The sequence below is a fragment of the Octopus bimaculoides genome, unplaced genomic scaffold (assembly GCF_046866305.1).
Source record: "Octopus bimaculoides isolate indiv1 unplaced genomic scaffold, ASM4686630v1 contig294, whole genome shotgun sequence".
Classification (NCBI taxonomy): domain Eukaryota; kingdom Metazoa; phylum Mollusca; class Cephalopoda; order Octopoda; family Octopodidae; genus Octopus; species Octopus bimaculoides.
In genome coordinates, this window is record NW_028315543.1 from 6,859 (window position 1) to 23,000 (window position 16,142).

The 16,142-nt window shown below is 36.8% G+C and overlaps 1 protein-coding gene across 1 annotated transcript; it reads left to right on the top strand.

The window, feature by feature from the left end:
• Positions 1-5,781: 5,781 nt before the first annotated feature.
• Positions 5,782-16,012, top strand: LOC149128961 (uncharacterized; the record flags this gene model as incomplete). Its single annotated transcript, XM_089346886.1, has 4 exons — positions 5,782-6,159; positions 9,558-9,672; positions 15,095-15,268; positions 15,906-16,012. Coding segments are annotated over exons 1-4 (644 nt in total), but the record flags the coding sequence as incomplete, so codon positions are not given.
• Positions 16,013-16,142: the final 130 nt, after the last annotated feature.

A 16,142-nucleotide genomic window follows, 5' to 3' on the forward strand; every position in this document is an offset into this window, starting at 1 on the left:
GTGGCTCTATTGTTTTTTTTTTTCGTGTGTCTCTGCTAACAAGGGGTGTTGGATTAGGGTTGGGGTTTGTTCTATTAGTTGGACGGTTGTTAGTTTGGTTGTTCGTGGTCTTTCTAGCTGTATAGAATGCGTCTAATTTTTTATTATTAATAGATGCTAAGATGGTAGCAAAGTTACACGTCAGGCTGTGGCCTATTCTGATTTTGTTCTTAAATATTGCTGCGTATTTATTATTTATATTTAGTTGTTTATCTTTTATGTTCATTAATGACGAACTATGTTAGATTTGAGGTTCATGGTGTAGGGGATAATTAGCCAGATCGTATCCCTATTGTTCTTATTGTTATTACGGCTATGTCTGGTATAGAACCTGCCATCATAGCTGGGAAGGCTAGTGAATTTGTCTTTATGGCTATCTAATTTATTTCTATAGTTAGGTTTATTTTTAATATGTGTCTTATCGGTGTTAGCTGTGTTAGTATTGTTTGGTTTTTGTGGGCCCGGGGTATGGTTTATTTTAGTCCGCTGGGTCTCGCTGTTATTAATAATAAACTTATCTTTGTATGGCTTAACATTGATTATGTTCTGCTTGTTATTGTATTTCTGCTTCGTCATGTTATTAGTCTTATTAATCCTAGTAGTATTGTTGGTATTGGTATTTATGCTGTTGTTGGTATTTTTGGTGTTATATATATATATATATATATATATATATATATATATATATATATATATATATAAAGTGTAGTATATTGCCACTTAAGTGTGGCTGACCCCTAGGGGTGGATGTTACTGTTGCTTTTAGCCCCAGGAGGACATCTCCTCCAGCTGGCTTATCGACACACGACTGTGTCCTGTTTGCCAAGGGAAGTTATCCCTCTCACCACGATCTGCAGCACGAACGGATCCGGATTTCAGGGTTATTTCCCTTCGTCGGCGTTCGATAGCTGCTGACGTGAGAGGGATAACTTCCCTTGGCAAACAGGACACAGTCGTGTGTCGATAAGCCAGCTGGAGGAGATGTCCTCCTGGGGCTAAAAGCAACAGTAACATCCACCCCTAGGGGTCAGCCACACTTAAGTGGCAATATACTACACTTTATCGTGCAGTTACTGTTAATACTTCATTTAGAGAATTAAGATTGCTTGTTTTCACCTTTTCGATATCAGTGAAGAATTTCACTGGAAAAGTAGATATAAGATTGCCAGGTTTTTGTCTCTCTCACCAAGGTCAGCAGCTATCGAACGCCGACGAAGGGAAATAACCCTGAAATCCGGATCCGTTCGTGCTGCAGATCGTGGTGAGAGGGATAACTTCCCTTGGCAAACAGGACACAGTCGTGTGTCGATAAGCCAGCTGGAGGAGATGTCCTCCTGGGGCTAAAAGCAACAGTAACATCCACCCCTAGGGGTCAGCCACACTTAAGTGGCAATATACTACACTTTATCGTGCAGTTACTGTTAATACTTCATTTAGAGAATTAACATTGCTTATATATATATATATATATATATGTGTGTGTGTGTGTGTGTGTGTGTGTGTGTGTGTGTGTGTGTGTGTACTAGCAGAAATACCTGGCATTGCTTGGGGTTAAAATGGCATAGATTTTTATTGTTTTACGTGTTTTGATCATGTGACTACGGTCATGCTGAAGCACCACCTTAAAGTCGAAGAAATCTACCACAGGATTTAATCTTTGTAAGTCTAGTACTTAGTCTATAGGTGTGTTTTGACAAACGGCTAAGTTATGGAGATATAAGCACAGTAACACCGGTTGTTAGTCAATGGTAGAGGTAGAAACACACACACACACATATGCATATATATATATATATATATATATATATATATATATATATATATATATACAGATACATATATATATATATATATATATATATATATATATATATATATATATATATATATATATATATATATATATATATATATATATAATATAAATCCTGTTCTGTGTGTGTGTGTGTGTAAAAGATTATAACAGCCGTATTTTTCAACTGATTTTCTCCAAACTGTGAACATACATTACTTACGTTCTAGGAATGGTTTTAGACTCTTAAAATTCTTTACATAATGAGTAACAGGCTCCTTGGAAGCAGAAAACTCCCGTTCATGGGTTACATTGAGAAAGGGCATAACGCTTTGTGAGTAACTTTCAGAAGTTAATTGTCTTCCTTGCATCCATTGGTCATAAGAAAAAGTTAAAATATTGCTTTTTATATTACATTCATGTCTTTGAAAGTTTTTAGAAATATTTACTTCTACTTTTCTAATATTAGTGATCTATCTATATCTCTCTATCCATCTCTATATCTCTGTCTATCTCTCTGTATTTATCTGTTTATATCTTATCTATCTATCTACATCTATCTTATTTGTCTAACTAGCTAGCTCTCTCTCTCTCTCTCTCTTTCTCTCTCTCTCTATCAATCTCTCTCTCTCTCTCTCTATCTCTCTATCTCTCTCTCTTCTCTATATCTCACTCACTATCCATTGTTTTCGCTTTTGGTTTTCAGACACTAGTTTTTTCACTCTAAGTTTTCAATCGCTATTTACAAACATCAAGTACAAATTACTGACAGAAAGAAGTTCACAATTGCTGATGAAAGTAATTTTATACATAATTTACTGACAGAAGTAACTTCATAAATTTCACTTCAATCCATACACTTCATAAAATTTGCCTACCAATTTCCTATTTACTTATGCAACGTTTTGTGATCTTTTTGTTATTTGTTGTTTTTTGACGGAATTACTGATTAAAGTAAGTTCATAATATATTGACAGAAGTAACTTCAAAAATTTCACTTAACTCCATACATTCACTTAATTTCGCTAAAAATTTCTTAACTACTTTTGCAAAAGTTTTGTGGTTCCAGTTGATCCGATCAACGAAACAGCCTGATCTTGAAATCAACGTGCAAGTGGCCGAGGACTTCACAGACACACATACCCTTAATGTAGTTCTCAGGCGCTCTTCATTTTTGCCAGCTGAGTGGACTGGAGCAACATAAAATAAGGTGTCTTGCTCAAGGAGAACGCGCTGCCGGGATTCGAACTCAAGACCTTACGATCGTGAGCCGGATACCTCAAGCACGAAGTCCTATGGTACATAAACATATATAATACATATGTAGCATGGTTACGACAAACACTTGGTGTCAGTTTTTCATTCAACTACTATCGTAGTTGAATAATATTCTTAACAGAGCTCTTTTGTCGCAGTCGGCGCCTTCCAAACTGTCTCACTAATTCAGTTTTAATCGAAATCAAATTTTGTTTGAATTATGTTTGAGCAGTGATAAGCTATGTATTTATACATAAAATACTTGAAATATGGTGCAATGGAACAAAAGTTAAGAGAAAAAGTATATAGACCAAACTGGTTGACTGACGGGTTGTAACGCCTGATATCGACATTTTGAGTCCACACCATTCTTTTAATTTTGATTAAGAATTATTATTTCTCAAAAATAACCCCCAATTGTTTTCCCCCAAAATTCCTATGTCCTCAGAATCTATATAGTCCGAGGTATATTTGTAGAGAATTTCATTTAAAAATATCCATTTTCTTGAAAGTTAAGACGAATTGAAGTGGACTCTGGTGAATTTTTCACAATTCCTCATCCCACCCCTCCCTAAAACACTTTCCCCATAACATTTTGTATATTCGGAATCTACATGATATAACATATATTTATAGAAATTTTCATTTAAAAATATCCATTTTCCTGAAAGTTATGATCATCCAAAGTCGGTCGGGCATAAATCTGTAGTTATGCCCACTACTCATATTTGGAATAAACTATTTCTTAGGCGCACACACAACAGATAAAAGACAAAACAAATCGATACGAAGAGTTCTAATATTTATTTTCATTAGTCTTAAATTATTTTTTATAAAAAAGAAGTTTTTTTTTGTTTAGTATGATTTTTTAAAGTCCATTTTTGAATAAATTATTTTGATAACAAGATTATTTAATAAAATATTTTTATTTTTTTGATTTTGATTTTGTCTCTATGAGCAGTACTGGATCATGTAGTAGGACATTCGAAAAAAAAAAAAAAGGCATATGACAAAAATTCAAATATTTTAAGACAATTTTCACTATTTTTAAATTTTCGAACACGGAGTTAATTTTTTGCATGCTAAAAATGACTTTATTTATTGATTTTATAGTAAATAGAAAATGTGTGGCTTTGTCTCTATGAGCAGTACTAAAAGTCTGTAGTGAGGCTGTTCAGAATAAGACAAATGCTACTTGTAATTATATTCTATTGAATATTAATTTGATTTACTTAAAATAAAGTAATTTTTCATTTGATGGACAGATCAAGAAATTAATTTTTTTTGTAATTAAACACTTTCAAACTTCGGATACTGGTAGAATGTGCCATATAAAACATCTTTTACTCTTAGTGTTGTTGAGAAAAGTTTCTATTTCCGAAGTTATTTCGTGTTAAAGTTGTCGTATTTCGGTAATTTCAACCAATCAATGACGTGTATTCAGCTGAATAAAGATACTGCTGTTATTTGTCAACAACAACAATCGGCGGTGTATATTTCGTTTGTCACTGTTATTTATGACACCGTTCGTGCGTTTGTACTGGTTTTAGCTTTAGGGTTTTATGGTTAGAGTTAGAGTTAGGGTTTTAGGGTTAGTGTTACGGAAAAAAGTGAAAAATAAAGAAATTGGAGGTGGGGGGCAAAAAATTTCAAAATTCCGATTTTTGGCAAAACTTTTCTCAACAACGCTAAGAGTAAAAGATGTTTGATACATTTTCAGATTAACACCCGCACGATTTTCACTACGGTGTTAGGGTGGGAATTCCGTCCCGAACCCTAACCCTAAACCCTAGTGAAAATCATGCGGATGTTAATCTGAAAATTTACCAGATGTTTTATATGACACATTCTACCAGTATCCGAAGTTTGAAAGTGTTTAGTTTAGTTACAAAAAATTAATTTCTCGATCTGTCCATCTAAAGGAAAGATCCCGTTTTGGTAAATTTTCAGATTAACACCCGCACGATCTTCACTAGGGTGTTAGGGTTAGGGTTTTAGGGTCAGGGTTAGGGTTTAGGGTTACGGTTAGGGACGGAATTCCCTAACCCTAACCCTAAAACCCTAACCCTAACACCCGAGTGAAAATCGTGCGGGTGTTAATCTGAAAATTTACCCCCATTTTTATGATTAAAATATGAAGAAACAGAAAAGAAAAGAAATAAGAAACGAAATGGAATAAAGTATGTGGGAGGGGGTAAAGCAGTGGAAGGTTGAGGGGAGGGGCAGTGGGCCACATCCTAGAACAAGTTGGGTGCTTACATTTTGTTTTGTCGAAGGTTTTTCATTTTTTAATGAATTCTCTTCAAATTTCTCACACTGATGTTGTGTAGAACGCTGACGATGAAAATCGCATTTATCCCACCCCCTCCAAAAAATTAATTATAAAGAGATTAGAAGCATCCAAAGATACATAATTTAGCCAATATGGATAAACAACGATACACTGGAGTTGCCATGGTAACAGACAGTTTCGACTTCCGCTTGTGAGGACAATAAACTTATTTCATTGGCTAAAATTACATGACTTCAACTGCTTCTAACTTCTTTACTATTGATTTTTCAAAAAAAAAAAACAACATAATTTTAATAATTAGCTTATATAACTATATCAGTGTTAGAAATTTGAAAACAATTATTTGAAAATTGAAGAATTTTCAAGGAAACGAAAATGTTCCGGAAACTATAAAGTGTGTGTAATTTCAATATTCACTGCCGAGTTGACATTTCTCCCTTAACAACAACATTGTTGATGTAATGGCGACCACTACTCGCAGGATTAATTTTATTGCCTAAAACATCTTTACTGTGAGTTATTTGGTCCCAATGCTCAAGTTTGTTAAAAATTTAGGGAAGTTTTCACCTTCTGGAGGAAAATTGTCGAGAAAGAGATCTGACAGTGTCTGTTTAGACAATGAAAGTAGTAATTTGTCATCGAATGCGCTCACCGATGGTATCTATATTGTTCGGGACAAGGAATTGGGAAAATTACACAAAGCTGCTTGGTATGGACAACTGGAAAAAGTTAAAGCTCTCGCCAGAAGAGATCCCAGTCCGCTGGATAAATGCCACAGGTTTCTTAACTACTTTTATTTTCAATAAATTCTTTAATGTTTTCCTTCAAATTAGTTACAAATTCCCAACTTGGCGCCTCTGAAAGAATATTTCCACGAAGTTTTGTGTACTTCGAGACGTTATTCTAGTCTTTTAAAACTTTTATATTTCTCAAGTTTCGTTCTTCTCCTTGAAAAACTTTTTTTTCGGATTCCTGTTTTAGATATTGGAGATTACGAATGTACAAAAAAAAAATTATTATTTCACACTTAACTTCTCCCAATTTAAATTTTTGATTTTGTTTACTTTAAATAGATTGTAGCGAATTGAACGAAACATGCAAATCGAAATTAAATACAAAAACATTAAAGTGAAAATAATTAGCGTTTTACTTGTGTTTGCCATAAATAATCGTAAATAATAATTTAATGTAAATTAAATTTGCACTATTTTATGAGTAACAAACATTAGTGTTTAATAATTTAGTGTCATAAATTTTAATAAGGAGCTCAAATTTCACACCTCCCCCAATTTTAAATTTTGAACTTTTTCATTCATTTATTTATCTGCTTATTTATCTCTGTCCGTTTATTTATAAAATATATTTGTCAACTAAATATGGCGATCCTATGGAAGACGGTGTTACCCTTGTTTTTAGCCCCAGGTAGACATTCATATCTATCTATATCCATCTCTTCATACACCTATCTTTATGCTTATTGAATTTAAAATTTTGAAAACGTGGTTTCTTGCATATTCGGAATCTCCGTAATCGAAAACATAAGGAAAGAAAAATTTCGAAAAAGTTCAAAATTTTTAAGGGCTGATGGTGGTGGAGTTAATTTTTTTCTTTTCTTTTTGCTTATTCGTAATCTCTGAAACGTAGGGATCCGAAAAAAAATTTTTTGGACAAAATGCATTTTTCAAGGAGAGGTGCGAAATGCATAAAAAAAATTGTTTCCTTTTGTATCACAAAATTATTAAAAACTTTATTTTGTATGAAATAATTTTTAGAATTTAAAATTTCTTTTAAAGAATCTATTGAGAGGCTTTGGTCAAATTTCCTGTAGGTTGTTGTTGTTTATCTCGATATCAGGTTTGTTCAACCGTGACTACCCAGGCATTGTATCTATGACCACATTATTCCATTTAAGACAGTACGTTTTGAGAGAGATTTGACTACTATTTTTAACAAATCGAGTTCCTCTCTGTCACCGGCTTCTTTTCCATAAGTTGCTGTTTGACTACAGGTTAGCTCTGATTAACTAGAGTTGTTCTATTCAGGACTCTCCTACTGGTTTTTCAGCCGTAGTGTAACCAGGACTACGCTATCCATTGTGTCCCACCTTTTTAAAGCCAGTTCATGTAATCGAAAATTTGGCTGCTGTTTCTAAGAATTCCAGTGACCACGTGGAGGTCTCCTTGTTGACCAAACTTTGCCATTTCAGTTATTCTTACTTATTTCTATTAAGTGTTGTTGTTACTGTTTAACCCTAGGTGGGGTTTTGTCCAGCAGACTCGGGATCAATTATTTTTTTAGTTACTGAATCTGAAGGGAAGGGTGGTGCTCATGATTTTCCCAGAGCTTCTTTTTATCAGTGAGATCGATGCCATTAATGTTCCAGCTGCAGGAAGGGAATTCCAGAGAGCTGACATATTGGGAAGGAAGGACATATTGTATTGTAGGCTGCATGTCTGCTTTGTGAAGAATCGATTCTGATTGGGGGTTAGAAATAGCAACCAAATCTTCCTCAAATCACATCCTATTATATTTAAAAGAAATGATATATCGAATATTGTAGTCCTAAATAGTGGTCATGGCTGGACTACCTTTGATTATAGGTCTTTCACTGAACCACTAAGCTACTAGGACATAAACCAACCAACGATGGTGGTGGTGGAAGGGACACTAAACATGAAGACACATGCATGTATATACATTTGTGTGTGTGTGTCTTTGTATTTGGTGTCCCACCCCATCGCCACTACTTGACAACCAGTGTTGGTTTGTTTACGTCCTAGTAGCTTAGTGGCTCAGCAAAAGAGAATGATAGTATAAAACTTAAAGATTAAGTTCTGATTTGTTTGACTAAAGCATTCAAGGCCCCAGTATGGCCACAGTCCAGTAACTGAAACAGTATAAGATTAAAAAAATAAATAAATAGAAAAAAAAACTGAGTTTAACCTTTTTCTTACCATATTTCTGTTGAGATGATCTGTGTTTCTTTCAATTACTTTAAATATAACAAAGAATTTAGTAAAATAACTTCGAGTGAAAAGCAGATTGTATGATGCCTGTGTACATACAGCTATGTAACATGACAGCGAAACATGGGCTTTGACTACAGGGAACTTGCAAAGGCTTCAAAGAAATGAAGCTAGTATTCTTCATTGGATGGGTAATGTCAGAATGCATGTATGACAATGTGTAAATGATTTAAGCGGTAAATTGGGTATAAGAAGCATCAGATGTGGTGTGCAAAGAGAGAAGGCTGCATTGGTTTGGTCATGTGATGTGTATGGATGGGGACACAAGTGTTGAGCTCTAATTGTAGAAGGGGTAGACCCAAGAAGATGTGGGACAAAGTGGTGAGATCTTCGGACACTGGGCCTCACTGAGGAAATGCCTTCAGGAGGTTTGGCGATTTGCTGTACTTGATAAGACAGTTCAAGCTAGGTAAAATTGCTGTCTTCCATACCTGCAGGTTTGTCCTTTCAGCTGCCGGTGCCACTTAAAAGACACCTGTGCATGTGGCACATAAAAAGTACCCAGCACATTCTTCTATGTTGCTGGCATTAGAAAGGGCCTCCAGCCATAGGAACCATGCCACAACAAACAGTTGGAGTTTGGACAGCTTCCTACTGGCCAGCTCCATGTCAAACTGTCCAACCCATGCCAGCAGAGAGAGTGGATGTGAAAGGATGATGACACAACAGGCTTCTCTCAGTTTTCGCCTACCAAATTGACTAGCATGGCTTTTTGTCCGTCTGATGCTATACTAAAAGAAACTTGCCCAAGGTGCCACGCAGTGGAGCTGAAGTTGAAACCATGTGGCTGGGAAGCAGACTTCTTTTCACACAACCCCTCCTGCTTGTGTGCGGGTGTGTGTGCCTTATATCCACACACTGTCACCCCTTAAGAGACTCTCCCATGGCTGCTACTCCATGTTGTTTAATAGACACTGCTATGTCTATACTCTGTTCATTAATATAGATTCCCATTTTCTTTTCCCTGCCTTATCTTTACCCTCTGTTCTTTAAGAGACCCTACCCTAACCTTCACCCTGGAAAGACAGAATCCAAGGCACATTCTTGCTTTGTTGCTTTGCAACTCTTTTCATTTGATTTCCTGACCAACAGACAATTAATTCCCTATTGAACATTCTATCATTCAATTTTAGTGTTTTATTTGTTGTAGAACGCCATTGCATTTGGCATGTTGTCAAGGACATGCTGCCATTGTCCAAGAACTTTTGGCATGGAATGCTCGCACCAGCATTAGTGATAAAGAAGGTAAAACACCATTTATGAAGGTAATTGTCTCTGGAGATTTTCTTTCATTTTTTTTTGCTTTTATAAAAAACTAATTCCATAAACATTGGTCGTTATTTCCAATCTTTCCGTAGAAATTCTTGATCTCAATAATTCTTCATAGCTAATATTATTGATTACTTTAATCATTTCCCAATGTCACCATCCAACCCATGCAAACATGGAAGACAGATGGTAAGTGATGATGAGGATGATGATGGTTATGCTAGTAATTACATGTTTAAAGCGGCAAACAAAGTATGAAATATGCAAACTGGTCTGGAATGTTCATTGTCATCGTTTAATGTCTGCTTTCCATTCTGGCATGGGTTGGACGGTTTGACTGAAAACTTGTAAGCCTGGTAGTTTACTTTAACCTGTAATACTTGTGGGTTTATAAACTGTATTTGGATTGTTGACACTGATGGCGACTGGGGTTGAAACATGCATGAACAGCTGTTCTCTCTTTTTCTGGCTGCAAACTTGATGTGTACAGCTATGGCTTATACTCATTATAACACACTATTCTATGTACTAATTCTATATATACATGATATGTACATGATATAAAAGCACAGGTGCTTTTTACTTGCTGTGCTGTTGCCATGTTATAAGTACTTATGCTGGCACCACATAAAAATGCTTCCATGCTGATGTCACATAAAAAAGAACTCTGCAAAGTGGTTGGATATCCAGTCATAGAAATTATGCCAGAACAGCCCTCTGGCTTACCAGCTCCTGTCAGCATGGAAGACAGATGTTAAACGATGATAATGAAGATATTGTACATTATTGGTGAGATTGTTGAAATGCTTGAAGAGAGGTGTGTTGCGTTCAAGAAGTAAAGTGGAGGGGAGCTTCAGCCAGGTTCCTCATGGGCAAGAAATATAGGTACGGAATCTTCTGGGAAGCTAACAGCATCAGGGTAGGGTATATGGGCATACCTCTAGCAGAGAAATGGGTGGATAAGGTAATTGAGGTAGTCAGAATGTGCGATGGAGTACTTAAGCTTTGGCTAGTTTTGCAGAGTATTACAGCAACAATTATCTCTGCCTGTGTCCCTCAAGCAGGTCTGCTAAATGAACAAAAGGACTGCTTGTATGATATTCTTTTGCAAGCTACCTCAAAGACAAATGACAATCACCTCATCTTTGTGGTTGGTAATTTCAATAGACGTGTTGGGTAGCAGCCAGGTATCTTCCATAGTATGCATGAGTCCCATGGCATTGATTCCTGAAATGAAGAAGGAACAAGGCTGCTGGAGTTCTGTGATGCAAATAACCTATTGATCTGCAACACCAACTTCAGGAAGCCAGCCAATCACCTGATAACCTATCAATCAAGTGACTACACTAGCCTGATTGATTTCATTCTCACCAGACAGCGAGATGTATGGTTGCTCATAAATGCAAAGACCTTCCTTGGTGAAGAATGTATTCGCCAGCATAGACTAGTCATTAGTGATTTTAGATTCTAAGCCAAGAATTAAACCAATCTGGAAAAGAAGGATTTGGTATCTTAAGGATCCTTCTTGTGGTCAGAGATTGAGGGACATCCTGATTGAGTAATTTGATGAAAGGGAAGAGGAGCTACAGACTTGTGACATAGAGGGCAACTGGGACTTCTTGTGGACAGCTTGCTAAATGCTACATGCCAAATCTGCAGTTGGTGCAAAGTCCCAACCAAACCTAGGGGAACATGGGAGTGGAATAATATTGTAGAAAAAGAAACAGGACTGGAAGAGTTAGCAGGGAACTATATCTAGTTGCTAAGAGGGAGACTAGAAGACAGATATACTTAGTCAGGGGAGAAACAGAAAGAGGGAAGTTTGCCAATGTTCTGCAGCATGAGGACCTGGGGCCTTTAGGTGTTTCAGATTGTGAGACTGTGTGTCAGAGAGAATTGTGATGTGGTAGGAGAGAAGTGTGTTTGCATGGATGACGGGTCACTTGCATTTAATGATTCTGCAAAGAAGGAGGGTTGAAAGTGCTACTATAAAAAGTTGATAAAGCAATTAAGGATATGAAGACGGGGAAATGCCCCCTGGTCTATCAGGGGGCACTGCTAAGATGCTTGAAATATTTGGTTGAGTACGATACAGTCTAGTCACCTATAGAGTTGATCAGGTTTTTTACGAGGGAGTTACAGCCAACGATTGGTGTAGCAGCATTATAGTCAGCTGCTGCAAAGGCAAAGGTGATGCCTGAGACAGGAATAATTACAGGGTATCAAATTGCTGGACCAGGTGATGAACGTTTCAGAAAGGGTCATAACTCAATTAGGAAGTGAGTTAGTCTAGATGAGATGCAGTTTGGATTTGTGCCAGGAAAAAAGCACCACTGATGCTATCTTCCTGGTGAGACAACTGCAGGAGAAGTACTTGGCCAAAAATAAACTCCTCTACTTTTTGACATGGAGAAAGCCTTTGACAGGGTTGCCCACTCCCTTATCTGGTAGGCAATGTGGAAGCTAGGGATAGATAAGTAGTTGGTGAAAACTGTACAATCTATGTACAGGGAAGCTGTCAGTAAGGTGAAAATCACCAATGAGTATAGCAAGAAAGTTAGTGTACAAAGTAGGAGTCCACCAGGGATCAGTTCTCAGCCCCACTCTTGTTTATCATGGTCCTCCAAGCTATAACAGAAGAATTTAAGGCTGGCTGCTCTAGGGAGCTCCTCTATGCTGATGACCTTGTTCTTATTGCTGAATCACTACCAGAACTAGAGAAGAAATTCAGGTGTGGAAGCATGAACAGAAATCAAAGGGAGTTAGTTAATTTAGCAAAGACCAAAACCCCAATAAATAGGAGAGCAGACAAATCACTGATCCCTTCAGGGTGATGGCCCTGCTTGATGCGTAGGAAAGGTATTGGGAGAAACTCCATACGATGTACCAAGTGCAAGCTATGGACAGGTAAGAGGTGCAGCAGTATCACTGAGTGACTAACAGAGACAGCAGTCTTTACATGTGGCAGATGTGCAGCTACATTAAACACATGGAATTTTTAAAAAAATAGCCTCCCTCAAATGTCAGGGGAGATCCTTAGAAGTAGTAGAGAGTTTCTGTTACTTAGGTGACCAAGTTAGCAGAGGTGGAGGTTGTTCTGAAAGCATAACTGCTGGAATAAGAACAGGCTGGGCAGAGCTCAGAGAGTTACTACCTCTGTTGTTAAAGAAGAGCCTTTCCCTCAGAGTGAAAGGCAGATTGTATGATGCCAGTGTATGAACAGCTATGCTACATGGCAATGAGACATGGGCTGTGACTACTGAGGACATGTGAAGGTCTGAAAGAAATGAAGCCAGTGTGCTCTGCTGGATGGGTAATGTCAATGTGTATATACAAGAGTGTAAGTGATTTGAAAGAAAAGCTGGGTATACAGGGCATCAAATATAGACAGGTTCATCAAAAAGTCCCAATCTCATATTGTGGAGGGAACATGTGGAAGTAATTGTCCCTGGAAGACGTGGGATGAAGTGTTGAGAAAATATCTTCAGATGTTGGACCTCACAGAGTGGATGACAGGGGACCAATACAGCCGGTGGTTTGCTGTGCTTCAGAAGACATGTCAATCTAAGTAAAATTGTGGTTGTCCTTGCATATAGACATGTCCCCTGCATCCCTCTCTAGCTGATTGATCCTAATCTTGTGGGCTCGTGGATGCCAGGGCCATGTAAAAAGCATCAGTGCTGTTTAAAAAACACCCAGTGCCACTCTGTAAAGTGTTTGGTGTTAGGAAGGGCATCCAGCTCTAGAAACCATGCGAAGATGGACATGGAGCCCAGGCAGCTCTTCCATCATCCAACCCATTCAGCATAGGAAACCAGTATTAAATGATGATGATGATGATGTATATACAGTGAAATGAAGCGCTGCAGTTTAACCCTTTCATTACCAACCTGGCTGAAACCGCCTCTGGCTCTGTAGTACAAATGTCTTGTTTACATAAGTTTTGAATGAAAATCTTCCACCAAACCTTAGTCACAATTTATGTTCCTAACACTAGCTTAATGATAACAAAGTTATTTTACTAAATTCTTTGTTATATCTAAAATTAATTGAAAGAAACACAGAGCATCTCAACAGAAATATGGTAATAGAAGGATTAAAATATATAATAGAGAAACAATTCTTAACCCTTTTGATACCAACTTGCCTGAAACTGCCTCTGGCTCTGAGTATAAATGTCTTGTTTACATAAGTTTTGAATGAAAATCTTCCACCAAACCTTAATCACAATTTATGTTCCTAACACTAGCTGAATGATAACTAAGTTATTTTACTAAATTCTTTGTTATATTTGAAATTAATTGAAAGAAACACAGAGCATCTCAACAGAAATATGGTAATAGAAAGATAAAAATATATAATAGAGAAACAATTCTTAACCCTTTTGATACCAACCTGCCTGAAACCACCCCTGGCTCTGTAGTACAAATGTCTTGTTTACATAAGTTTTGAATGAAAATCTTCCACCAAACCTTAGTCACAATTTATGTTCCTAACACTAGCTTAATGATAACAAAGTTATTTTACTAAATTCTTTGTTATATCTAAAATTAATTGAAAGAAACACAGAGCATCTCAACAGAAATATGGTAATAGAAGGATTAAAATATATAATAGAGAAACAATTCTTAACCCTTTTGATACCAACTTGCCTGAAACTGCCTCTGGCTCTGAGTATAAATGTCTTGTTTACATAAGTTTTGAATGAAAATCTTCCACCAAACCTTAATCACAATTTATGTTCCTAACACTAGCTGAATGATAACTAAGTTATTTTACTAAATTCTTTGTTATATTTGAAATTAATTGAAAGAAACACAGAGCATCTCAACAGAAATATGGTAATAGAAAGATTAAAATATATAATAGAGAAACAATTCTTAACCCTTTTGATACCAACCTGCCTGAAACCACCCCTGGCTCTGTAGTACAAATGTCTTGTTTACATAAGTTTTGAATGAAAATCTTCCACCAAACCTTAGTCACAATTTATGTTCCTAACACTAGCTTAATGATAACAAAGTTATTTTACTAAATTCTTTGTTATATCTAAAATTAATTGAAAGAAACACAGAGCATCTCAACAGAAATATGGTAATAGAAGGATTAAAATATATAATAGAGAAACAATTCTTAACCCTTTTGATACCAACTTGCCTGAAACTGCCTCTGGCTCTGAGTACAAATGTCTTGTTTTCATAAGTTTTGAATGAAAATCTTCCACCAAACCTCAGTCACAATTTATGTTCCTAACACCAGCTTAATGATAACGAAATTATTTTACTAAATTCTTTGTTATATTTAAAATTAGATAAAAGAAACACAGAGCATTTCAACAGAAATACAGTAATGAAAGGGTTAGCAAATTCATTGTAGGGCAATTAATTTTCCTGCTTTCAATGTTTGTTTTCTCTTCAGGCTGTGCAATGTGGCCATTTTGATGTTGTTGAAGTCCTGCTTAGTTACAAGGTGGATGCAGAGGCTCGGGATGGCGATGGAAACACCTGTTTGCACCTTGCCATTCAATATTCTCACCTGGAGATTCTCGATGCTATGCTCAATGCGCGGACAAATGCAAATCTTAAAAATATGGTATGTTTCATTTCGTTTCCCTTTTTGGGTGTTGCAGCCAATGGACTGTGGCCATGCTGGAACACCACACACACATACACATACAATGGGCTTCCATACAGTTTCCTCACATACAGGCATATACATACATATGTACATACATACAGATGGAGATTGGATCCTGGTGCACCTGCTGGCTCTCCAGATCTCAGTCAAACCGTCCAACCCATGCTAGCATGGAAAACGGATGTTAATTGATGATGATGATGATGATACACACATTTCAATACATTAGACATCCCTACATATGGTCCCTTCATTCTGATTTGAACTGTAATGTGGTGTCCCTTAGACAATATTCATTTTATGCCCATCCAGCCTAGTTTTTGCATTAAAAATTTTAAAGGTGGCACGTAAAAAGCACCATTCGAGTGTGGTTGATGCCAGTGCTGCCTGACTGGCACATAAACACTCACTACATTCTCAGAGTGGTTGGCATTAGGAAGGGCATCCAACTGTAGAAACCTTGCCAAATCAGACTGGGGTTTGGTGCAGCCTCCTGGCTTGCCAGTCCTCAGTCAATCTGTCCAACCCATGCCAGCATGGAAAGTGGACGTTAAACAATGATGATGATGTGTTTGTTTATTTTATTGGACAGGCTGGTAAAACACCATTGCACTATGCTGTGATAGAAGACAAGATCAATATTGCTATGTCCCTTCTTCAGAACAGAGCTGATGTAAATAGCATTGACAATGATCACAAGTAAGTAGTTTTGGATTAATTTGTAGAAAGACTTTTTTATTTTTGTTGGTGGATGGTGAAGTGTCTTGATCTCCTGATGCTGATTCAAAGATCACAAGTTCAAACTCTGTTACTGATATTGTATTGTTCA